Here is a 27222-nt window from a genome sequence, read left to right as displayed (position 1 = left end):
AGATCTAATGTAAATAATAATCCTATTTGTAGTCCATAGAAAGCTATCTGAAGTAATAATTCCTAGTATTATTTAACACAGTCATATATTTACATAATTCAGCACATAAGAAATGAGCATGGTTTTAAGTTAGATCATTAAGTCTGTTTTGTTCTTGGTTTCTTAGCAGTTGCATAAATACATGAAAGATGATCGTTCCATAATAGGAAAAAATTGTGGGCATTTTTATAAGAAAAGTAAAATTGTTTGACTAGTTAAGTTGCTTATTTGATTTAATTTTTAGATTCACTTCTTGTTATAAATCTCTTCAATGTGCAAAAATACTTTGGACTGTTTTAGTAGAAAGACTTAATAAATTCTATCTGGATATTTTTCCCCTGCACATTCCAGTGTTTGGTTGTTTTTCTGTAACATACCAACAAAAATATCAGTTACAAGATATCAGGTCAGTTATTCATTCCAGTTATACCAGTGTAAATCAATGGAATTCTGTGTGTATTAATGTCAGTGCAACTGAGGGCAGAATCTAGGCCACTGTTTCTTAAAGAAGACGAGATTATTTTTTTCCACACTTCATAGCTGAATACTTCTGATGAACATTGTTTCCATTCATATCTTAATTAATAGCATCTCAGCGGAGTGAAATGTAGAAGTTTCCAAATTTCCATGTGGTCTTTGTACTGAGCTACCGTTTTGTATGCCCTCCTCAGCTGCATATCCGATTCAGTTTCACTGAGGTCTTTCTAATTGCCTTTCCATTCATAAAGCATCGCCTGTTGCTTGTGAAACCAGTATGAAACAGTAGCTATTAATTATTTAAAACTTTCTTGCATTTACAAAATTAACAGATATCGCCACCATAAACTTTTCCCCACAAATTCAGAAATTAGCACTGAGATTTTCGTTAAAATATTAAATGCTGCTATTGAGGTTTATTGAATGATTTTAACTTTTTTATTTATTATGAAGCACTGTAGTAAAAAAAGTAAGAAAAATATATTGTGGCCAAGACCTTGGATTTGTTTCTCTGAATACTCTTTTCAAATAAGTTTAAATATTTGGGGATAAAATCTCATTATTGTGTGTGTTAGTTGTTATTAATATTAATGGGTTACATGCACATCAAGGGATGTAATATTCCAGGGAATCTAAATGCTGTGATGACAGATACCTTACAGTGTATTGGCAGATATGGGCCACATTCTGTTGTCTGTTGTGCTGGAGCAACTCTACTGAAGCCAAAGGAGTTGTTCCAGATTCACACTGGTGTGACATGACAACATAATCTGGCCTCTATGTTTGTCTCAAAATTGATAAAGTTAGTAACAACATCTCTTAGGTAAAACCAAATGAAAATAAGAAGTTTTCTGTTCACACAGGTTACAACTGTATTTTATATAGCTGGTTTATAGGTGGTTTCACTGTCACTCAATTTCACATTTTGTGTTGAGTTCAAATGAGCTGGAAATTCAAACAAATTTAGTTGCAGCTGCTCAGTTCCATGTGGCTTTTTGGGATTGCAACTATACATCTATTTCCTGAATCCATGGAGAGAAGAAGTTTGCTAAAATGTGGCCCAGGTTCACTAAAAAGGTTTGCACATGTGGACCAAATTCCAGACTTGAATTGAAATCTAAAACCTGATGAGGAGGTTTTCCTGATTTTGAATGTCATGACCAAAAATTTACATAGGTTTGCTGTAGGGATGTGAAGGTTAATCGTTTAGCATGATACTGGTTCCAGTGAACTGTGGGAATCATGACCGGAGCAGTCCCTGTCCGTGGTGGGCTTGGGTGCCCCACAGGCAAGGGCTACTCCAGCATCCGGAGCAGCCTCTGTCCTTCCCCGCCACACACACACAAACACACCCGCACCCTCTCTAATAGGCTAACCAGTTAAACATAGGCTGTGTCTAGACTGCATCCCTTTTCCGTAAAAGGGACGCAAATTAGACATATCGCAATTGCAAATGAAGCGGGGATTTAAATCTCCCCTGCTTCATTAGCATAAAAATGGCTGCCGCTTTTTTCCGGCTCGGAGCTTTGCTGGAAAAAAGCGCCAGTCTAGATGCAGATCTTTTGGAAAATAAAGCCTTTTCCGAAAGATCTCTTATCCCTCTTAAAATGGATATCCCTTAAAATGGATATCTTAAAATGAGGGATAAGGGATCTTTCGGAAAAGGCTTTATTTTCCGAAAGATCTGCAAAGCTCCGAGCCGGAAAAAAGCGGCAGCCATTTTTATGCTAATGAAGCGGGGGAGATTTAAATCCCCGCTTCATTTGCAATTGCGATATGTCTAATTTGCATCCCTTTTCCGTAAAAGGGATGCAGTCTAGACACAGCCATAATGTTTAATCAGTTAACCAATTAAACAGGATTTTACATCCCTAGTCTGCTGTTGGTATGTCTGAGAAGAAAAATAAAGGTGTCTTCCTTATAGTATTGACAAGACATTAACAGACTGAAGAATTACACAGAAAATGTGGACATGAGTTTACTTGAATTAGAAAAATATGTTTACACTCTCTTTAGTCCTATTTTCTCAATATATTTTTTATAGATCCATGAATCTTCCTGTACTGGTAGGGGACTTAAAGCTTGTGATTAATGAACCAAGTAGATTACCACTGTTTGATGCCATCCGTCCCCTTATCCCATTAAAACATCAGGTGGAATACGATCAACTGACACCTAAACGATCAAGGTATGTATAGATCTACGTACACTTGCAGGAATTCCAGATTTCAAAGTAATGTATTCAGTCACCTTTTGATTAGTAAAGTATCTACATCCTGTAAGTACTATCTTAGATAGAGTTCTTTAGAGACTAAATTTTTTGTTTGGGCTGAAATGTGTCCACTGAAAATATTAGTCTCGCATTCTCTTTTTCATGTCGAAGCAGTAAGTAAAAATGCTTAACATGAAGCTTCAGTTGTCACAGCTTGTTATGTTGCTGGTCACTAAGATACATTCCACTTTTATAGAAAACTAAAGGAAGTGAGGCTGGATCGTATGCACCCTGAAGGGCTTGGAATAAGTGTGCGAGGAGGTCTGGAATTTACTTGTGGCCTCTTTATCTCCCAACTAATTAAAGGTGGACAAGCAGACAATGTTGGGCTTCAGGTAAGAAAACACATTCTTGGTCATACTACTGCAACAAGCTCTCTTATTATAATCCGAGGAAAGAATCCAGTCAAAAATGTTCTTTAACCTCCTTATGCAACTGTCACAAAGGAACTTGTGCTTCTAAGTCTTTTTTCCATTTTTTTAATCAAACTCATGAAATGTGATAAATCAGCTAGCCTATTAAAATTCTCCTTTTCCTTCCACCCCTTATTGCTATGTAAACTAAAAATTCTTTTCATGTTTGATTGTGTTTGCCAGTTCTGAAGAGTGGCATAAAAGGAGGATTCTGTGATGCACCAGCATTCATGCTTTATACCCAGAAATATTGAAATGTAAAATACATTCCACAGAAGATCTTCTCTAGCTGGAAAACACAAGCACCTTCCCATTTGCCAAAAGCTTTACAAATATAGGCTAGAACACTTAAAATAAAGGCTAAATGATGAAAATCAGGAATAACAATTAAAAATGAAAATTTCATTTAGTGGGGAAATAATTTATTACGTTTAATTAGATTTTAATTTTAAATTACATTTATATCTTTTGTTTAATATTGTAGTAATGACTAAAAGCAATAACCTGGTTGGAACCCAAATGCCAAATGCACTAGGTACTATAAAAACATAATAATAGCTTCTTCTATAGATAAATTCCTAGGATACATAATGCAGTAAGAACAGCTCTTCTGAAGACATAAAATACTGATGTGGTGATTTAGGGGAAAATACCAAAAGAAGGGTAGAAAAATGTGCATCGTTTCTTGTTCTTCCTCCTAGTTCACACACATATCTTAATTGGGCAAAAAAGAAAAATTGAAAATGAAAATGAAAATTCCTGTTGAGCTATATGCTGGACCTCTTTTTATCAGAAATAAGAATGCTTAACCTATCTAACTGAAAGGGAAAGTAGACAGGGCTAATGTTTGTGAATAGGATGGAGTGTTGCTGATTTAATTAGCCTGGCTAAATTTGATTATGTGCGAAATAAACTTCTGAATGTGTTGGCTCCTAAGAATTGTATTTAATATTTTCCCAAAGTGCATCATATTAGGTATGTCTTACTTTGATATTTATATTTAAATTGAATTAAAAAGTGCATTTTCTAACAACCCCCTTCCGCTTCTGAAGATTTGTGCGCATTACCAGATAAATAGACACAAGTGGTCTAATTCCTGAGATGCCAGCTCATTTCAATTAATTCACACAGAGACTTTATGTTTTAAGATTTAAACAAATGTTCACAACTACATATATATCCATCTAATGAACTAGAGTCACTGTTAGATTAATCCCCAGTACTGGGGATCCATTTTTAATAGAGAGTGATTCTGTTCCAAGGCCTTGTTTTGGTATAAGTTTTATATAACTTCTCCTTCCTGGTGAGTTCCAAAGAAAAATTTGCCAAGAGGTAAAAGCTTGAGACACACACATATTGTGGACTGTGGTCATCAACAACTCGCTTTTCATCAGGAATTTTCTAGGAGAAGAACACCAGAAACAGATCTTTAGTGTATCATTCAGAAACTAACCATATGTGCTGCTCTGGAGATTTGGAAAGGGGAGCATGAATAGATGGTATATTCTCAACCTGTGGTCAGTTCACTAGGGCTGTGTCTAGACTGCATCCCTTTTCTGTAAAAGGGATGCAAATTAGACACATCGCAATTGCAAATGAAGCGGGGATTTAAATCCCCCTGCTTCATTTGTATAAACATGGCTGCCGCTTTTTTCCGGCTCGGAGCTTTGCCGGAAAAAAGCGCCAGTCTAGATGCAGATCTTTCAGAAAATAAAGCCTTTTCTGAAAGATTCCTTATTCCTTATTTTAAGAGAAATAAGGGATCTTTCGGAAAAGGCTTTATTTTCCGAAAGATCCGCGTCTAGACTGGCGCTTTTTTTCGGCAAACCTCCGAGCCGGAAAAAAGCGGCAGCCATGTTTATGCAAATGAAGCGGGGGGATTTAAATCCCTGCTTCATTTGCAATTGCGATGTGTCTAATTTGCATCCCTTTTATGGAAAAGGGATGCAGTCTAGACACAGCCTAGAGGTATTCTCATTCTTATATTCATTCATTGCAAGAAGAGAGAAAACAAGAAAAAGGGCAGTCCCATATATATCTGGAAGATACCAATGTGATTGAAAAGTTATGGACATAACAGGAAAAGTAAAAGTTGTTGGACTAAGCACATATGGACTAAGCACATAGTGCTGCTAATTTGTTTGTCTCCTGCTTACCATTTGTCTCAAACCAATACCAGACATTTGATGCAGTCTAGGTAAAGGTTGTTTTTGGCCAACCTTGATTCAGAAATGCACTCAGATGATGTGCTCTTGAAGAACAAAGGTTGTTAAGGCAACCCATCCGCTCTTCTTGGTGAAAGTGCGAGTGGGAAGGACAATGGTAGTTTCTTCTAATATTTGATTGCCTTAGCATTCCACATCGATAAGAGACAATGAATGAGTCTTCCCAGGAGCTCTGAGCCAGGTTTTACCAAGCACACAACAATTCAGATCTCCATTTGTGTTTCTCAGACAAAGGCAAAAGTGTGAACAAAGAAAAAAAATTCCAGAATATTTTACTGTGACTGTGTTAATTTTAGATAATATGTATTAATATGAATGGGTAGTGTTTTGCTGCTCACCTAACTGTCTGGCTTGGGTTTGTTGATATGTGGTGTTAAGGATCAGCTTAAGGTGCCTCCCTAATAGGGAGCAGTAGCCACTTTCTAAAACTAAGTGAATAAGGAGAGTTGACAGGCAGTTCATTGTTCTAAATTGCTGTCTCATGGTAAAGCCAACTGCTTCTGAAATTTCACCCTTCTGCATTATTTAGCTAAATCTCTACACTTTTTTTATTCCAAAAATGTAGTCTGAGAAAAGATTTAACGAGCTTTTATCATAAAATCAATTTTAGCCCCAGATTTTTTTAATTCTTTTCACATGACAATTATTCCTTGAAGCGGTTACTGCATTTCTAAATGATTGTTTAGTCAAGGAATTTGAAACATTTGAAGTTTTGACCTTTTTACTACAATTTTATAATTTTTTTTTCTGAATGAAGAGCACTTAGCTCTTTCGGGTGTGTCTACACTGCACCCTGAGCTCGAAATAAGCTACGCAATTTGAGCTACGCAAAATTGTGTAGCTTGTTTAGAGTTGGTTTTAAAATAGAGCGCTATCCTGAAATGTCCCGTAATCCTCTTGGAACGAGGTTTACAGGGATGTCGGAATAGAGCACTAGTTATTTTGAAAAATATTTCAAAATAACAGGCACACTGTCAAGATGCGAAAAATACCATTTCAGGATACTGGAAGTATCCTGAAATAGTGCCACTGTCTAGTACCCTTTATGTTTTAATGTTTCTTCTCTGTATTGTGCTGCTTTGTCAGATTCTCATATCTATGAGGAGTCTCTTGAAAAGAAAGGGTTTGAGAATGGTAATAATGTTGAAAAGGGAAGCAATATACAAAAACAGAAGCATGAAATGAATGACGTGACTGTGTGTCTTATTTTAATGATGATGCAAGTGCTCTTTCTTGAAACATAAAGGCAAAATAAAGTTCTTATCTAATTTGATGAAATTATAGATTTTATTAGGAATTTTTCTACAGTGCATTGGTTATGTGAACAAATACATGGAATATACTATACAGCCCTAATTTCCATTACTTTGAACCTTGAAAAACATTTAATTTTACATGCAAAACATTCTCACTTGGATTATGGTAATAGAGAAGGAGACTAGTTTAAAACTGAAAACCTGGACAGATATCCCATCATTACATCATCTCTTTAGTGATACATGCGACATGCTATGTGTTTGTAATAATTAGGCTTAATGGCACAAAAACTCGTCTGGTATCAGTCTTAATTCTGAACTTCCTTGTGCTGGTAGTTTTAAGTCAGGGCTTTTGTGTTATTACTAGAATGGCAAGAGCCATTCTGAGAACCCAGAAGGAGCTGTTGCTTTTGGGTTCACCAGAGTGTGACTTAACCTCATAAAGAAGTAGGCTAGCCTTTCAGTATCCTGAAACTCTGCTATTGATCTCAAACATGTAAGGATTCAAAATAGATGGAAGGAAGTTGAATTAAAACAGAAGCAAATAGCAAACTAACATAATGACATAAGAAAGTAAAGGCATGTTGAAATGAGTGCACAGGTTCACCCTCCACACACATTCACCCTTTCAAAAAGCATTTAAATAGTTCTCTGTGTGGGAGGTATTGTGCCCTCTTGGTTTGCAGACATAACTTCCACCAATGTTAAGAATAATAGACATGTTTTGACTGGAGTCTATTAATAGATTTTATGGTCAGAAGGGACCATTTTGACTGTCTGGTGTGATCTCTTGAATAACAGGCTAAAGGAATGTATCCACCACTTTTGCATTAAGCCCAGTGACTTGCAAAGGAACCAGTGCATATCTTTTAAGAAAGACATCCAGTCTTGATTTGAAGATTTCAAGTCGTGAAATAACCAAAGCACGGCAATGCCTTGGTGATTCCCTCTTTTTTCCAGGTCATAACCACTACACTGGGGAAAGACCACAATATGGTTATTTGTCTCCTAACACATTCAGTTTCACAAAAGCAGATTAACTAACTAATAGTACACATTAGCCCTGCTAGATACAATCTGTTAAAATGGCTCAATTTCAGTTCTAGAGTAAGCAATGACTGAAAAGTGTTTGACTGAAAAGTTTTTGATATTTTAACTCATAACTGGTTAATTATGAATTATAATTAAGTGGTGCTATAATATGGATTCTTGAAGCATGTATTTCAGAGCTGTTACTTTAAACTCAGTAAAAAGGCCTGCCTTATTAGGTTTGGAGAACATAAGAACATAAGAACATATGTAGGATTTTGTTTGTTTCATTGGTTGGTTGGGCTCTTTTTGAGACTATGAATCAATTTAAACTGAGGTCTTGTTGATGCTGTGGATTTGTAATGGGATAGTGAAGACTTTTTTTCTCTAGGTCACTGATTTTGATTTGACCACAGCCACCGGTGACTGAAAATTGTTACTATTTGATGGCAATTTTGTGGTATGTGAGAAAAAGAGTTGGTGAAGCCTCTAAATCAGTGGAAGGCAGTCCGCGGTCCCCACCACTGCTCTATAGCATGAAAACCATCATCAAAATTGGGACTGCAGAGCTTTGTTTACAATCTGATCAGAGATGCCAAGGACAGAATATGCATGGAAAGTGAACTACTTTCTCCCTTACAATTGGTCCTTATACATCTGGGTTGGAACACACATTGGTCAGGGTTATCACTCTTCTTGAGTTAAGCACAACAGAGGGCTCAAGGAGATGTAACTTCACATCACCTTTGGTCTAGGAGCAGCTAGGGGCCAAGTTGGTCAGATTAAAGTACCTTAAGGACTGCCCTCGTTTAGGCCTGGTCCAGCAGCCAGGAATAGCTGGATCCTAAGGAGTCTCCAGCTTTTAGGAACATGCCTCATATTGTGCATTGTCTGAGGAGCCTGGAGATCTGAAAATGCGACTGAAGACAAGGAGGACCCCTCCAACCAACCTTTACCAGGGATGGCAGTTAAATTAGAGGAAAATAAACCAGAAGTGCTCTCAGAAACTTGGTGGACCAGTAGTGCCTGAAGTGGTAGAAAATCTGTCGAGAGCAGCATGTCAGGCAGTGTGTCCAGTAGAGCAAGAGTAGAAAAAGGCTAAGAGGCTAGTCAGCTTGTCCAGGAGAAAAGGAAACCAAATAACAAAGGGATAGACGGTAGGAGAGGAAAACTAGGCAAGGGGATAGAATGTTCAGAAGAGAGAAGGAAAAGGAGAGCGGGCAGCATAGAAGTGTGTGAAGAGGAAGGGAGAGGAACAGAACAAATAGGAAGGGGGGGGGAGATAGTGTGATTAACCTTCTCCTACAACAGACATTAATTATACCAATGCAAAAATTACATGTAAACCATATGTTCCATTAACAACAGCTTAAAATTCATGATTTCCTTTCCTTTCAGTGTAAGCAACTACTAACAGGAGAGAAGGTGATCTGCATGATTGCCAATGGGAAAGGACAATTCCTTTATTATTGCAGCTGGTTGAAATTTTTCATTTGAAATTTTTTGTAACAAAAAGTGGCTATGAAGCAGAATGGCCTGCTCCTTTAAGAACCAGGAGGCCTTGGACTAACCAGCCCTATGAGTGAGCCAGTTAGCAGCATCTGAGATTAAGGGGCAGAAATAATTGGGGTCAGGTGATAGTGTGACACACTTGACCTCATAAAAGGATAGATAACTTAATTTCTGGGAAGTAACACAGGGAATAAGTTGGGCTTCTGTGAAAGGTCCTGATACAGGACTCCAAAAAAGTCTCCTGTGGGTCAGTGGCCTATCCCAGAGGAAGGAAACTTAAAAATATCCCAGAGGGGCGGCTGAGGAGACTGAACTCCAAGAGTGATCCAGCCAGAGGGATGAGCTTTAAGGTGCTACTAGACTATTTGTTGTTTAAGTTTTTCCTGTTACAGACTAACTCGGCTACCCCTCTGAAGCTTCTGAATTTCTGAGAGAGTCAGAAAACCTTTGTGATGAGAAACTGAAGCAGGGAGCACCTACAGTGCTGTGCTCATCCATCAGGGAGTGATAGAAGGCAAATATGCTCTGTGACAGGCTGTTTCATCACAATGGAAACTTCTGCAAGAAATATTGCATTCCAATGAGATTTTTCAGGTTTTTCTTCAAAAAAAGTTGAAGTTGCTGGGAACTGACAAATGTGGGGCTTTCAACTGCCAAAACCAAGATATGACAGGATGGCCTGCCCCTTTTGGGCCAGCCAGCCCCATTCAATTAGCCCTGCCCTGCCACATGTGGACAAGGTGTGGGACTTAAGAGGAAGAAAGCCTAGTAGCAGGATGATGACTGGGGAGGTGTGCAGGTGAATTGCTCCTTCCTGAGAGCTGAAGTCCTTTGTGGCAAGCTGGCTGAGGAGATTCAGGGAGTCTCTCCACTGGAAAATGTGACGGAATACAGGTGTCTTTTAGGTCTCTTGTGGCAAGTGGCTGAAAAAAGAGCCCAAGTCAGCCTGGGACCAGAGTTCAGTGAAAATGGCTAAGATTTACCTGAGAATATAGAGGACACCCAGCACTGACGAGGGACAAAGAGGACTTTTCACAGATTTTAGTGAGGAGACTGTTAGAGGAACCTTAGAGTCAAGGTCAATAAGAAGTGTGCCCTCATTGAGGGGAAGAAGAAGAATTTACAGGTCCAAGTGTAAGGTCTGTGGACAATGATACCCTGGAAGGAGTGGACTACACATGACTTAGGCTAGGCCTACACTAAAAGTGAACGTTGAATCAAGATACGCAACTTGAGCTACATTAAGTACGTAGCTGGAGTCGATGTACCTTGTTTCGAGTTTCCCCGCCGTCCCCACAGCAGATGCTGAAGGGAGCAAACACTCCTGTCAGTTTCCCATTCTCCTTGCAGAAGCAGGGCTACCGGCAGCCGGTGGGGGCACCCTCTGAGTTCTATTTAGCAAGTCTCAACTAGACTCACTAAATCAAACTCAGGAAGATCAATTGTGGTAGCGTCGATCTTCTGTTTAGTGAAGACATGGTTTTAGACAAAGCAGCCAGGAGGGCATTGGCAATTAGGTAGAGATGTAGAAAACCAAAGGGAACTAAAGCAAAGCTGCTGCTGTGCCTCACTGCCTTGCAAGGGGGTGTTTTGGGACAGTAAGCTGTGTAATGGAAGGTTTTCAGTTTTAAAATGACAAAAAATTGACATTTTCATTTTTGTTGCTTTTTTTTTCTTTGAATGAAAGCATTGTTTGATCAGAGCTATCTACCACGCTATGTTTCACCTCACGGAAAAAATCCTAGAATTCCTGCTTTGGTTATTTTTCAGCATGATTCACCAGCTCGCTAGTGAAATAATGAAAACAGATCTTCTGTGTTTTAGTTAATCTGCAGCTTAAATGTGGTGTAATCATGTTTTAAAAATATACCACTGAGAGCTGAGCTTTGCATATGTTAGGTATAATGGTAGTTATACAGCTAATAACCTTAGCCATACTGATTAAAGAGAGGGATTTAGGTCTTTGAAAGAATTATCAGGATACAATTACTTGATATAATTTCTAATTATCCAAAGTTAGGTATGAACTCATGTTGACTATAACAGCTATAAGGTAAGTCTGTGCAATCACTATATAACATCAGTATGCACTCTGGACTGCGCTGAATATAAAAATGCTCTCTAAAACCAAAATAAAAATTAAGTTCCCTCTGTCTCATGCTGCTTAATCTAGAAGAGTTCTGCTTCTAGTGCTTGTGACTCACAGAGCTGGCCTACACTCAGACTTGCATCAAAATAACAAAAGGGGTGAATTTAAAATCAATTTAGTTATTTTGGTACATGTTTAGGATTAAGCACTGATCCTTTGAAAATTCCACTTGCTTCCCCATAAATAAAGATTTTGTTTGTCCAGTAGGTGGAGCAAGCACATCAGTTAATAGTTTTGCATAGACAAGATTTGTTCCATTCTGTGGTAAAAACATCTTTATTTCCCTAAGGAGTCCTATAATTTGATGTGTGAGATTGTCCTTTTCATTTTTTATATATTTCTGATGTTCTACTGTATCATCAAATCAATGTAAAAAAAAAGCAGTACTGAGAAGATTGAGTCAATTACGCTCAGTCTGTTAGTCTTAGTTTATGCTATCGTTATTGTATAGCATAAGAACCGCTATACGGGGTCAAACCAAAGGTCTATGTAGCCCATATCCTGTCTACTGATCCTGCCAGTGCCAGGTCCACCAGAGGAAATAAACAGAACCAGAGATCAAGTGATCCATTCCCTGTTGCCAATTTTCACCTTCTGATAAACAGAGGCTAGTGCAGGGGTGAGCAATAAGCGATCGGTGGGCCAGACACGGTTTGCACTGGGAGCTGCAGGAAGCAGTGTGGGCTGAGCAAGTGTTTCTCAACCTTTTTTTATAAAGTACCCCTTTAAAAAAATATATAAGTACCCGCAGTACCTACAGTTTTCAGACACACACACAAATTTTCTACCATTGCTACACATTTGTTTAAACAACTTAATTGTAGCCAGGCGGGTGATGAAATTTTTGGGTGCAAAAAATAAAAAAATAATAAAGCGCTGTAAAACTTAAAACAAAAATTCAGTTTTCTCCAAATTTCAGTTGTGTTGACGTACCCCCCCCCCCCCCCAGACCTCTCTCAAGTACCCCTAAGGGTACTTGTACCACTGGTTGAGAAACACTGGTCTGAGCTACCACTTCCCATACTTCTAATTGGCTGGGAAGGGTGAACTACAGCCAAGGGGAGGTGCGAGCAGCCATACCCTGCAGAAGTGCAGGAAAATATAGTGTGTGGAGTCCCACCAAGAGCTAATCCTGGCGAACTGTGTCCAGCCCGTGGGCAGCTTATTGCCCACCCCGGGGCTAAGAACACCTCCCTAGCCATCCTGCCTAATAGCCATTGATGGGCCTGTCCTCCATGTATGTATCTATTTCCTTTCTGAACTGTTTTGTAGCCTTGGCCTTCACAACATCCTCTGGAAAAAAGTTCCCACGGGTTGACTGTACGTTGTGTGAAGAAAGACTTCCTTTGGTTTGTTTTAAACCCGCTGCCTATTGAATTCATTTGGTGACCCTTTAGTCATGTCCCCCTTAGTCATTTCTTCCCCAAGCTGAAAAGTCCCAGTATTATAGATCTCTTCTCATCTGGAAGCCATCCCATACCCCTAATCATTTTGTTGCCCTTTTCTGAACCTTTTCCAATTTCAGTATAGCATTTCTTGAAGTATTGGGGCATAAGCTTTTGTGATTAAAAATCACTCCAATGCACCTGACAAAAGCTTATGGACAAATAAATCTGTTAGTCTTTAAGATGCCACAGGACTCCTCGTTGTTTTTACAGATACAAACTGACACGGCTACCCCTCTGAGATTTATTGATGGTCACTTGCATGCCCTCCTAACTTGCAGATTAGTTTGCAGTTGCCTAATGGGACAGTGTTAATGGAGGGCATGCATAGAAGTGGTCCAGGAATCAAACAGAGGAAAATTCTTTACACTCCATTATCCTTGAAATTAGCCATAGTAGATGTGTTTCAGTGTGAATAAGCATGATGAAACCCATGTTTGGATGCATAAGCAAGAAAGGTAGAGAATTGTGCAGGACACTTTCTGCAGGATTTGCAGCTCTGTGAGCCGGGAGCCAAGAGAAGTGGGTGGTGATTCAGTGAAGTAAAACAGTGAACAACAGATGAAGGATATAGTGAAATCTGAATTAGTACACTGCATAATAGCCACAATAGAGCCAAGACAACTTGATGACTGCTAAAATTCAGAAAAAGGGTGGATGTGATTCAGTAGCAATTGATCATGTTCACATAGCTCTGCATTAGTGATAGAGGTGGCTGAATATTTTTCCATAGAATGGTTTTCTAGTGGAAAATGCTGTTTAGCTGAAATAAAAACTTTTTGCGAAAACATTTGACTCAGATCAAATTTTGTTTGAAAAAAATTTCAAAAGAAGTTTTCTGATAAGGTTAAAATGTTCTGTTTTGATCATATAAGAACAAAACATTTTGACATTTTTATTCAAAACAACTTTGTTGATTTAAAATGTATTTTATTATATTATGAAATTCTTATTTAACATCATATATATAGTAGCCCAATGTCTGTGACTCTGCAATGCTGAAACGCTGTCTGTTCCCTCTGGGCGGTGCCGTTGCCTCCCCCCATGGCACTCGGCTGACTTCTGCGCCACTCAGCTGGGCTGCCGTGCGGGAGCGAGCAGTGCAAGTGGCTGTTTGGGGTCCGCACTCTCCATGCAGCATGGTGCGCGTGGGACTCAAACAGCTGCTTGTGCAGCTTGCTCCCGCATGGCGGCCTGGCTGAGCAGCCCAGAAGTCAGCCGAGCGCCATGGGGGGAGGCAACAGCGCCACCCAGAGGGAACAGCCAGGGGGCGGGACCTGGAAGAGAGAGAGAAACCATTTGTGCTGCTTGCTCCCACGTGGCAGCCTGGCTGAGTGGTGCAGAAGTCAGCCAAGTGCCACGGCAGGCGGCGAAGGGGAACAGGGCGGTGACATACACGCCCAGGAGGCAGGGCCTGGATGAGCGCGCATCCCTGACGGAGACAGAGGAGAGCGGAGAGAGATTGAGAGGCAGGAGGGGGAGAAGAGAAAGAGAGAAATGGAGCGGAGAGAGAGTGAGAGAGACGCAGCAGCAGGAGGAGAAGAGAAAGGGAAAGTGAGAGGCAGGAGGGAGAGAAGAGAAAGAGAGCTGGAGAGAGAGGCAGAAGGTGGTGAAGGAGAGCTGAGGGGAAGAGGGGGCAGTAGGAGGAGGAGAGAGAGAGAGAGAGAGATGGAGCAAGAGACTGGAGGCTCAGGAGAGAAGACCGACGTGAAGGAGAGACCTGAAAATCCCATCTTATGATGGGCTAATTGGCTAGTTATAATATAAAAATTGAAATAAAAAATAATGTTGTCAGAACTAACTGTTTCAATTGATCCAAAACAAACAACATTTGAGAGAGTAGGGATTTTATTTTATAGGAAATTTGTGAAAAAGTTTTCTCTTCATTCTAATTAGGAACAAAAATAAATTTCAACATGTCAGAATCAGCACTCCAAATCACCCACTCCTGGAAAGAAAAGGAAGACCAAAGCTGTCAATTCCATGAGTTGAATCTCAGTTTGTTACACCTCCCAGTGACGGTGGTGGGACTGAGGAGAAGACCAGGATCAGGGGACAGAGAAGTTGTGTACAAGTTACTTTAGAGAGGACCGGGGAATCTAGCTGGGCACTTGCAAAGAGCAAGTGGCTCTGTTAAGAACCCCAGCCCCCAGTCCACCAGCTTGTTAGCCTCATGGGATGTAAGCCTTTCCATGGGTTCTATCTCCTAATGGGGTAAAATGCAAAGTCAGAATTTGTGTTATTCTTAGGCCTACTCTACACTGTAATGGGCCATTGATCTAAGTTACACAACTGTAGCTACATGAATCACGTAGCTGAAGTTGATGTACTTAGATCTGCTTACAGCAGTGTTTTTGCTGTGGTGAGTCAATGGCAGATGCTCTCCTGCTTCTTGTTCAGGTGGATTTGCCAGGAGAGTGCTCAGTGATTAATTTATCAGGTCTATACTAGATGCCATAAATCAAACTCATTGGATCAATCGCTGCCCATCCATCTAGTGGGTAGTATAGACATGTCCTTGATAACAGTGACTTCAACTGAGTTTTGCTTAGGGATAACCAGGGGAGTGTGCTATATAGAGTAGCTGCTCCCTGGCTGGCCTTCCTCCAGTTTACTTTTTATAAATTACAGTGAAAGCTTTGTTATCAGTCACACTGTTAACTAGAAAACTTTGTTAACTAGCATTGCCCCCAGCCACAATACTGCCATGTCTTCAGCCGTACATGCCTGTCCGGCCAGCCATTGCGGGACTTCTGACAGACCTTTCCAGCTGATAGTAGCAGCAGGACCCTCCTTCTCACTCGACCTGCCTCGAGCTGCCAGGAGCTAGATCTGCCAGTGGGGGCAGGGACAGAGCAGTAAACTTTGTTATCCGGCACATTCAGTTAACCAGCAACCCTCATTCCCCACGAGTGCTGGATAACAAAGCTTTCACGGTGGGTATGTCTAGATTACATGCCTCTGCCGACAGAGGCATGTAAAATAGGCTACCCGACATAATCAATGAAGCTGGGATTTAAATATCCCCGGCTTCATGAAAATAAAAATGGCCGCCACACTGTGCCGGCTCAGCTGATCGCTGGCACAGTGTGCAAGTCAAGATGTGGATCAGTTGACAAGGGAAGCCTTTGTTGACCGCTCCATTATGCCTTGTGGAACAAAGTTTACAGGAGTGGTCGACAAAGGCTTCCCTTGTCTACTGATCTGAGTCTTGACTCATGTGCTGTGCCAACGATCAGCTGAGCTGGCACAGCGTGGTGGCCATTTTTATTTTAATGAAGCCGGGGATATTTAAATCCCAGCTTAATTGACTATGTCGGGTAGCCTATTTTACATGCCTCTGTCGACAGAGGCATGTAATCTAGACAAACCCTGTATGTGCATGCAGGTGCCTATGCAGGCTTAGGGAACAGAAGGGAACATGTTTTGTAGCCAGGAGCGGTCCGAGGCAGGCTGTGGCAGCTGACGCCCCAGGTGGAACGCGCGATTGGCACCCCGGCCTGGACAGTCATCGGTGGAGTGACGTCATCATCGGGCGTCCTGGGCGCCCCATGATGTCATCATGGGGCGCCCCATTGAAGGCGGTACCTTAGGCGACGGCTGAGTTGGCCTATAGTCACGGGCTGCCCCTGCTTGTAGCTGGTGGTAATCTTCCCTCCATGATTTTTTACCACGTTTGGCTAAGTTTTCTGTTTCTTTGCTTCTTTCTATACTTTGTGGCAAATGGGACAATACAGCCTACAAGACTGCAACAGGGTTGAAATCTCACCTCCTCAAGAAGAATAAACGCAGAAGGAGGAGTTTGCTATGCTGATTACATGTATCGTCTAATGGCATTTCCGTGTGTGATTTTCTTGACTAATCCAGATGGCCTGAGAAACAAGAGCGTTTATATCCATGGTGCATTCGTCTCATTACATTAACAAGCACTGTGCAACAACCATAACTGATAAGAAGTTATGTTCAAAACGGGGCTACAGTCCACTGAAAGAATGCATTGTTCTCAGACATATAATCAAGCCCTGCTCATCTGATCAAATTTGGTTGGTAACCATCAAAAGCAGAGAAGATATTTATAATCAACTTCAGGAAAATATAAAGGCAAATTTGGATTTGGGATCAATTTAAATAAAATACTGCATACAATGATGCTTTTGTTTCATAAAACCCACGTAACAAAACCTTTGACCTGTACAAACCAGTCTGCATCATCTTTCATGAGACATTTTTCTGAAAAAATATTTAGCATTCTGGCCTTTACATATCATTTTACAACCGATCTCAATTAAAGAAATCTTACTCTGGACTTTACTTGAGACTCTAGAGGTATTCAGAGTATTCTGCTGTCTATCTAAATCATTTCTTTTCCTAGCCACATGACCTCTGCATCAAGGAGATTGTCAGTTTACACAAGTTGCTTTGAGAATTTTCTACACTGATCTCTTTGTAAATAAATCAAATAACAGATTTTAATTCTGTTTCTTACTTCTAAGGTTGGAGATGAGATAGTTCGGATAAATGGATACTCCATCGCTTCATGCACTCATGAAGAGGTAATAAATCTCATCCGCACAAAGAAAATAGTGTCCATAAAAGTAAGACGTAAGTAATGCAAAATTCACATTGACAGAGAGAATGCTTTGTTAGCTAATTCATGATCTTCAGGAAGATTTATTTGACATATTTTCTTTTGCAGATGTCGGCATGATACCTGTCAAAAGGTAAACCTAGTGAGGTGCTTTCCTAAATTAATAATCAATGTTCAAATTGGATTGTTCATTTCCTCTTAATCTCTTATCTACCATTCATATCCTTCAAAGCTGATAATGGCCAATTTTACCAATTATTAAAATGCTACACGTTGGCTAATCTGGCAGGAGACTGCCTCATTTGATGCATGAGATTCCTGTCTGAAATAAGCACGCTTATCTTTTTGCGTTATCAGTGGAATCAGTCTTGAACTCATGCAAATTCTATCACCAAATTCACTTAGCAGAGTACTCCAGGGTCCTTGCATTTTCCTAACTTTCAAGGGTTCTCTTTTAGAAGCTGCCTCTGACTAAAGCTAGCTGAAGTTTTGATGATGACTTTTGTAGAAAATTTGAATTTCAGTGGTGGGTTTGGGAATAACTGAAATTTTTTGATAAAAATGTTTAAGTTTTTTGAGAGATTTTTTGACTCACTGTATAACAGGTTAAGCTTTTTTTATTTCTCTAAAAACATTTCCAAAAGCCAATAATTTTTTCAAAAAGTTTGCTAAATTATGTACAGGGTCTTTTAAAAACAGTTCTACTTTCATCTGCATTAATGTATATTATTGCATATTTACCTGAAGTTCTTTTGACTACAAAATCAATATAAATCTTTATCAATAGCACCTATATTTATGTTTGGATGCAAAATATAAAGCTGAGTTGAGGCCACATTCAATGTACTCATAATTTTTAAATCATTTTCCTCATAGTTAACTATTTTGCATTTTGGTTAATTGATTTGTTTTATTCTAGCTCGCCCGATGAGCCTCTGAAGTGGCAATTTGTGGATCAATTTGTGTCAGATTCTGGGGTAAGACACCAAATATTTAGCTCTCTGGGAACATTTCATGATTTTTAATTTACTTTGTCCCCTTCTGCACTTATCTTTTTGAGTGATTTATGGTCAAAACACCTGGTAAGTGAAATCTGAAACAACTGTTAATGTCCTCCTACAGGGCTCATATATAGCCTTATCCCTTTTCTACCTTGGTCAGTAGAAGTAGCTTCCATTATCTTCAATGGGACCTGGATGAGGTTGATAGTTCTAAAACATAGCTAAATAGCATCACTTAATTTTTTTAGAGTAACTTGCGATTTTGATTGTCTTCACTTGTGGGTGCCCAAATTGAGATGGCTTTTAAAGGAGCCTGCATTTTCAGAAGGCATATGCTCAGCCTTTATGAAAATCAGCCCTTTTGGGAGGTCTCAAATTAACGCCCAATGTCACTAATTACTCCTGGAAAATTTAGACTTTTGTACATTTTTGTTCAGATGTTCTGGTGATGATAGGACAAGAAATAATGGGCTTAAACTGGATCAAAGGAGGTTTAGGTTGGACATTAGGAAGAACTTCCCAACTGTCAGGGTGGTTAAATATGGGAATAAATTGCCTAGGGAGTTTGTGGAATCTCCATCAATGGAGATATTTAAGATCAAGTTGGGTAGACATCTATAAAGGATGATTTAGATGGTGGTCCGGCTGTGAGGGCTGGGGACTAGACTTGATGATCTCTCAAGTTCTCTTCCGGTTCTGTGATTCTATGAGCACTTGGTAAATAGACTGTTACAGTTTAGCAGACAAATATGAAAATAAAAAGCTCTAAAATCAGTAATACAGAAAATGTGATAGAAATTTTTCTCTTACGTCCTTGCTTTACTTTTTTTCCACTTTCCTTATGAGATGTATTTCATCTATTGTGAAAATCCTCGCTGAATAAATAAGGAGTTAAATTCAGTGCTGGAACAATGTGTTTGAAGTAATTTTATTTGCTCCTCCCACTGGGGCTGAATGTGGACTACATGACAGTGTAACTTAGAAATATGTAGGGTGAAATCATGATTAATTGAAATCAGTGGAATTTTTACTATTGGCTTCAGTGGAGCCAGGATTTCTCCTGTACTCTTTTTCTCTTTCTTTTGCTATAGGAAGGAAAATACAGTGTTGCTGGACTTGCTTCATCTGTAGGAAGGGACAATAAAGAGAAGAAAGTCTTCATTAGTTTGATTGGTTCAAAGGGCATGGGATGCAGGTGAGTGGATGAGTCCCATTTAATATTGCTTGGAAAAAACAGTAGTAGTTTGTGGAGTGAGAAATGCAGCATGGGTTTTGTTTGCATTCCTAATTGTGTAGTGTCAAAGATGTGATATCTTTGCACAAAGTGCTGTTTTAACATAAAATACTGCAGCATAAATGTCTACTTGCCAGATTCTGAACCTCCAGTTAGATGCATCTTTAAGTCACTACAGAAGAATTACTGTTGATCTGCATTTAACCATGTTCAAAATGGGAAAGTGTGACCAGCTTATTTCATAAAAGACACATAGGACATGGTGTAGGAACTTTTTTCCTTTTAGTCTCCTTTAAATCAAAATAAAAGAATTATTTTTTATTGAGAATGTATGTGTCAAAGGGTAAAATTTTAATAAGCACTTACATGACTTAGGCTAGCAACTAAATTAGGGTATGTCTACACTGCCACCCTAGTTCGAACTAGGGTGGCTAATGTAGGCATTCGAAGTTGCAAATGAAGCCCGGGATTTAAATATCCCGGGCTTCATTTGCATCTTGCCGGGCGCCGTCATTTTTAAATCCCCCTTAGTGCGGACTCCGTGCTCGCGGCTATACGCGGCACGGAGTAGGTAGTTCAAATTAGGCTCTCTAATTCGAACTACCGGTACACCTTGCTCCACGAGAAGTAACGGTAGTTCGAATTAGAGAGCCTAATTCGAACTACCTACTCCGTGCCGCATGTAGCTGCGGGCACGGAGTCTGCACTAAGGGGGATTTAAAAATGGCGGCGCCCGGCAAGATGCAAATGAAGCCCGGGATATTTAAATCCCGGGCTTCATTTGCAACTTCGAATGCCTACATTAGCCTCCCTAGTTCAAATTAGGGTGGCAGTGTAGACATACCCTTATTTAGGTGCATAAGGCCAGGTTTTATTAAAAGGTATCTACACCTCTAAAGATAAGATACAGATAAGTGCCTGGCGAAATTTTCAAAAGTTTCTGAGTGCCATTTATTTCATTGTCCTGCTTCAGAGTCACACTGCCATTCAAATTTGGCCCAATTGCCCCTCCTTCTGTCTTTCAGAGCTAAGCAGGACACAGAGCATCTCTTAGCAAGCAGGCTACATGCCTTGGAAGAATGTACCATAGCCATAACTTTAAAAACTGTGGCTGCAACTTTTGAACCAAAAAAAAAAAAATCACAGCTTTCTTGCAGCATTCTTCATAACGTTACTCATTTTTTCCAAAGATCTCCATCCTCATTTTGGCACTAGAATTATTCACTTGGTCTCAATTTACTCTTTTTAAAAAAATGACTTAAACAATGAAAATAGGGCACTTTTATTCACTACCCACATACTTGCACTGAAAAACAAAAGGTCTACATTAAAACGTATATCGTTATTTTAGTGCAAGTTTGTGTGCAGACCAGCTCTTAGCCAGAGCGGTACCATACCTAATATATTTTAATATTCTCTTCTATGCTCTTATGTAATAAATACACTCAACTGTTTGTAACGCTTAAGGGCATGCCTACACTTTAAGCTGGGGGATGCTCAAGGAGAAATATTCATGTGAGCTCTGTTCAAGCTAGTGTACTAAAAATAGGGTGTAGCCATAGTGGCAGAAGCTACCCTGAGTATGTGCTGGGGGTCTCATATGAGAACATACTCAGGGCAATTATCACTTGAGCTCTGCACATTGCCACAGGCCTCCTGTTTTTAGCACACTTAGCTCAATCAGAGCTAGTGTGGGTATGTCTCCTTGAGCTGGGAATTACATCCCCAGCTTGTAGTGTACACATATCCTGACAAATATTGTTCAGGGATCACCTGTCAAATTAAGAAGAATCGGTTTTTATTATTGGGGGTACAGGGCCATAGTGAAGAGGGGAAGGGGAACAGTTGGCCCTGAGTGCCATGCTAGGGGTGAGCCAATTTAGTCCCCTTCCACTGTCCCTATCATCCCTCAGCTCGCCTGCTCCTCCTCCACCCACCGCCGCCGGCTGGAGCTTCCTCCCCGCCCCCAAACTCTGCCCCCAGCCCCACCTTCTTCCATCTCTGCCAGGGGGGAGGGTTAGTGTGTGTGGGGGCCTGGCCCCACACTGGAGGGGTGTGGAAAGATGCGGTACAAACTCCCCCCCTTCCTCCCAGGGTCAGATTCAGCCATGCACCAGGTTTGGGGCCACGCAGCAGGGAGAGGCACAAATTTTGCTTTTGCCCCCAGGTGCATAACACCCTCACTATGCCTCTGGGGGGGGATCATTAACTGCTGCTGCTTTACATATGAGGTATAATAGATCGTGAGCTATACATTCTTAATTTTTTAAATTCTGGTAGCAACAGTCATGGGGTTTGTCTTTCATTCCCCATAAAAATGGCTCTGTAATTAGAACATAATATTTATTTTTAAAAGAACCATCCCATTCTATGAGTGTGATTTACAAAATTTAAAACAGAGAATTAGAAAGAATGATAATATAAGGTGTTATGTCAAAGCATTGCACAGATGGAAAAAGTCAGCAAAAAATAAATGTCTATTATAACTGGGCATGATTCTCCTTTTATTTATACTTGTGTAAATCAGGAGCAACTCTGAAATCAGTGGAGTTACCCAAATATAAATCAGTTGTCAGTGAGGAATCAGGTCCACCATGTAGACGTAGTGTAACCATTTATGCTTTATCATATTCCCTTAAATGTACCATATACCTATAATAAAATACCCATGGGCCATGAAGCCTTTTTATGGTGCATGGAAGTAATTTTTATGGTATCATGTGGAGTTGCTACTCTATTAATTCAAAGTGTTCTTTGTTTTTCTTGGTTTATTTTTAGGAAACAGTGCAGACTTTATGGGGGGCTATTTAAAACATTGAATATGGTAATTTCTCCAGCTTGTTCTATTCTAATTAGTAATAGACATTAAAGGATTGTAGGAGGAAAATATCATATTACTTCATATTTTTGGTTATTGTACTTTTTATTGTTTAGAAAAAACATTGTGTTCTTTTTACTGTTCCATATATTACTATGTAAAGAAAGATGCCTTCTGCCATATGAACTCTGGGCCAGATTACAAAGAAATGTTTAGATGTCCTAACATACAGCTACACACTAATGGAATTTTCCAAATCGCTGTAATTTATTAGACCCCTAACTCCCATTGACTTTGCCTGTCTGCATCTAAATAACTATGTAAATCTGTTCCTTTATGTCTTTTGTACTTATCTTTATTCAGAAGATCTCTGTATCTTTGCTTAGCTAGAGCTGTAAGATAAAATACCATTTCCATGCAATGTGCATTCACATTGTGCTGACCAGCATTACATTTCTGTGCACACTTCAAGGTTTCATTTGCTGCCCAGATGTTGAACAACTTCAAGCAAATCGTTAAGGGAATAAAGCGGGGTGCAGACTTAGAAAGATAGGTATAGCATCTGCCTGATGCTGGAGAATCAGCAGTCAGACAGCATGCTTCAGAAAACTTTGCTTTTTGTGGGCTACATGTTTTTCTAATTGCAACTTGAGGATTTTTATCCTGGAAGTATGGGATAGAGAAGGTTTCCTAGGTTTGACTCCCTATTGATCTGGTCCATCGTTCTGAAGAACGGTATTATGTGGTACATGGTTGAGTGACAGTGTACATCTTCTGAATACCCTGAATGAAGAGGTGAACAATTACTTGTTCACTAACATGTTTTATATAGAATAGCTGCTCACCTGGCATAGACTGATAGAGCTCCATTGACCTCAGTGCTAATTTATATCAGTTAAGGATCTGGCTAAAAATATTTTTATCAGTACAGGTAGAAATTCTCTAGTTGGGCACTCTCTGGTCAGGCAACATCCATGGTCATTCATGATTTTAGTTATTCAGATGTCCACTTATCATGGGTGTGGCCAAGATTCCCGCAGTCCCATAAAGTTTGATTGCAGTCCTGACTCTGTGTTTTGTAGCTCTTAATTTACCCTTCACTGTCTTTTAAGAGCCCAGTAAGCTGTGGAAGTGTTGGTAATGCTACTAGACAATACTGACCTCCCATAGTTCAGCAAACTCTCTGGTTCAGCACTGGTCAGGTCCCGAGACTAGAGCGGTTCAACATATATTAGCTATGGCAGGATATGCTGTAGTGATAACATTCAATCCAGTGAGACATATCCCTAGCTGATGTAATTTAACAAAGTTCCCCTGATTTCAGTGAGCAATGGTGAGTTATACAAACTGAGGCTGTGGCCCAATGAGCTTTTCAAAAATCAGTGAGAAATAGAGGAAGCAAATATCAAGAAATACCTAACCTCGAAGCAGACAGTGGTTCAGCAAGTGTGATGTCATCTTCATATTATCTTCTATCGTTTTGTTTTCTCTGCTTACTCCAGCATTTCCAGTGGTCCAACGCAAAAACCAGGCATTTTTATCAGCAATATTAAACCAGGCTCCATTTCTGCTGAGGTGGGACTGGAGGTGAGTGTATTATGCTCCAAGTGAGATGTTATAATTTTATTTTTTAGTAATTTTGCACAGTGATGTGGGATCCATTGGTGAATTCCTTTGTGGTAACCTTTTTCAGTGGGAGGGGGAAAAAGTATAGGGAAACTCTTAACCAAGAATTATACATTATGTTTAATTTATTTCTTCTAGATTGGTGATCAGATTGTTGAAGTAAATGGAGTGGATTTTACTATTGTGGACCATAAAGAGGTGGGAAAAGAGTTTTCTATTTAGCCCCAGTATTGTATTTAAATTAAGTGTCCTATGTATGGAGAGCTCCCAGAAATTGTGTAATTTCTGCCTTAGCCTTGTCTCCAAAAGTGCTGATGCCCAGGTAATGCCATCTTTTTAGGGCTGGGAACTTATAAATTCAGATTGGGATTTTCAAATGGATTTATGGAAGGTTTAGCCACTCAGCTCTCATTGAAAAAAAATTCAGTAGTCTACTTAAAAATCACAGCCTAGCTCACTTCCCAACTTTCCTGTGCAGCAAAGTGGAGATGGGGTGGGAGGGAGCAGAGGTAGGGCTGGAGGGGAGCTCAATCTCTTTATCTGATCAAAAAGATCAAGAGATGAGTTGGTGATAAGTACCACCGTGATGAGCAAATACTGGATACTAAAGGGCTCTTTCGCCTGGTGGAGAAAAGCATAGCAAGAGCCAATAGCTAGAAGATAATGCCAGACAAATTCAAGCTCGGAACGAGAATCACATTTTTAACACTGGTGGTATTTCCCCAAGGAAGTGGTGAATTCTTCATCTCCTGTTGTCTTCAAATCAAGACTTGGATGCCTTTCTGGACAAGATACTTTAGACAAACAAAGAATAGTTCTGCAGCCTCTTAGAGACTAACAAAAAATGTCGATGGTATCATGAGCTTTCCTGGGTACAACCCACTTCATTGTGCCCAAGAAGGCTCATGCTACCATCTATGTTTTTTGTTAGTTTCTAAGGTGCTGCAGAACTATTTGTTGTTGTTTTTAAAGTTTTTTTTTTCAGTTACAGGCTAATACAGCTACCCCTCTGAAACTTTTAGACAAACAAGTTATCTGGCTCAATACAGGGGCAATTGGATGAAATTCTGTGGCCTGTGTTATGCATGAGGTCAGAAAAGATGATCTAATGGTCCCTTCTGACCTTGAAATCTATGAAACTCTGAGCAGGGAAACTATACTACTTTATTTTGTTTCTTCTTTAAATGTGTAACATTTTTACACTCAAACTGACATTTTCACTTTGTTTTTGTAGGCTGTCAGAGTGCTAAAAAGCAGTCGAACCCTAACAATCTCTGTTGTAGCAGGAGCTGTAAGTAATGAACCCATCAAAGTAGAAGCCATGTGAAAAATTAAATAGACACTGTTGTCGATAATAAATAATACAATAGTCTTGGTTTCAACATAACTTCGTGTTCCCCTGTTGAATCCCTGATCCAAAGCCAATTAAAATCAACAGGAACCTTCCCATACACTTCAATAGTCTTTGGCTCCAAGTCTCTAAAAGAGCCTGATAATAAAAATCAAATGCATTTTTGCAAGCAGAGAGTACAGCTAAAACACTAAATCAAATTAATAGCAAGAGAATGGGTCAGATGTTGCACTCGTACCAGTGTAAATCTACTGAAGTCAGTAACATCAGGTGCTCTCTCACTCTGGTGTAGATCACAAGTAAATTTGCTGAAGGCAGTGGTAAAAAACTAGTGCATGTGACCTCCATGGCAGCCTGCTGACAGGGGGGCAGTGGCGATTCAAAGAAGCCTAGGGCTCCTGGCTGCCGGCACTGCTATTGCAGCAGAGGTGGCAGCTGGTGCCCCAGGCCCTTTAAATCATTAAGTGCCAGAGCGCCATGCCACGCTGCATTCTGGGTGATGTGGAGGACGGCTGCTACTGGCCCCACCCCTTATGCCTGAGGAACTGCCCCTTCCAGGAGAGTGGTGCTAGCTAGCTCTCCCCCCTCGCCTTCATGGGCCACATGTTCTAGACTACTGAGGATGCTTTGTGCTGTTTTATTGCCTTTTAAGCCAGCTTCATTGATCCATTGAGAAGTCTCAGTTTCGGAAATCCTCTGCTAGTGCAGAACTACAATAATGACTCCTATGTTACTTCTCATTGTAGGAGAAAGAGGATGCAACCAGTATCCCCCTCTTCCTGGTCATCCCTGGGGTGGAGCAGCCCTTAGTGGCTGCATAGCCAATGTAAAACAGATCAAGCCACAGGCTTTTCTTCTTTATGCTGAGGACCAGGCCAGGAGCTTGACAGCCCCAAGGTCAGGGTACTGAAAGCCACCTTTGCACTCCTTGCTCCAGAGCTGTGCTGAGGTCTGCTGGGATACAGACAGGACTTAAGCCAGTTCATATCTAATCCTCGGTATGGTCTCTGCATTTGCTTTGCACTGCTACATTTGGCCAAGCTAGCATAGCTTGGAATAGTTTTTTAACTATTTGTTTGAGAATTGTGCAAAGTATTCGCTAGCAGCAAACAGTGGGACTCTGCGCCTGTTCCCATGTACTTACCAATGGCAAAAACATTGATGTAAGTGAGTACAAGATTGAGTCATGAGTCAAACTGCCTCCCACTCAAGAAAGGTACATTTTCGTAAATGAATTATCATGCTGAAACAAGAAAGATAATTGGATAGGAGCCAACATATTTTTCCCCCCTTTCCCCTTAGAAATAGATGAAGTATTTAGGAGTCTCTAACTCCCAGGCCAGTTATTTCCTTCTGTAAATATATTGCATTGGAAATAAATTCAGTCCTTTGTTTCATAGTGTGCCACTTCTAATGTTTGTACAAGAGTATTGCATTCCTTTAGGGCTTGATCCAAAGTCTACTGATATTGGAATATTTCCATTGACTTGGATAGGATTGGAGTTATTGTTCTACTGTTTAAACTAGTTGGTTCTCAAACATTTTCTGTCACGCTCCCCTTACCAGTAATAGAATCCATCGGTGCCCCCTCAGGAGCCACAGCCAAGAACTGTGGCCAGGGGCCGAGCCGCAACTGGGGAGTTGTGGTGAGGACGCAGAGCAGGACGCAGAACCAAGGTCAGGACTGGGAGCCAGGGGCTGCAGAGGAGCTGGGCCAGAGCATGGCTGGATACTCCCTCCCTAACCCCATGGGGGCTGGCCCAGGCCCCTCCATGGCTCCCTGAATG

General features: G+C 40.3%; 1 protein-coding gene across 1 annotated transcript in view; it reads left to right on the top strand.

Moving 5' to 3' along the window:
• The window catches only part of USH1C (USH1 protein network component harmonin), a 102559-nt gene that overhangs the window by 12005 nt on the left and 63332 nt on the right, over positions 1-27222 (top strand). Inside the window, exons 3-11 of the mRNA XM_089778829.1 lie at positions 2561-2704; positions 2985-3123; positions 17311-17419; positions 17514-17538; positions 18325-18382; positions 19498-19601; positions 23961-24045; positions 24223-24282; positions 25319-25375. Of these exons, the coding sequence (XP_089634955.1) occupies positions 2561-2704; positions 2985-3123; positions 17311-17419; positions 17514-17538; positions 18325-18382; positions 19498-19601; positions 23961-24045; positions 24223-24282; positions 25319-25375 (781 nt within the window). The remainder of the gene's footprint in view (positions 1-2560; positions 2705-2984; positions 3124-17310; positions 17420-17513; positions 17539-18324; positions 18383-19497; positions 19602-23960; positions 24046-24222; positions 24283-25318; positions 25376-27222) is intronic.

This window comes from Pelodiscus sinensis, chromosome 5 (genome assembly GCF_052426305.1).
Source record: "Pelodiscus sinensis isolate ZL-2025 chromosome 5, ASM5242630v1, whole genome shotgun sequence".
Taxonomy (NCBI): Eukaryota; Metazoa; Chordata; order Testudines; family Trionychidae; genus Pelodiscus; species Pelodiscus sinensis.
Note: the sequence above shows the minus strand (reverse complement) of the source record. Positions and strands in the feature narration are given on the sequence as shown.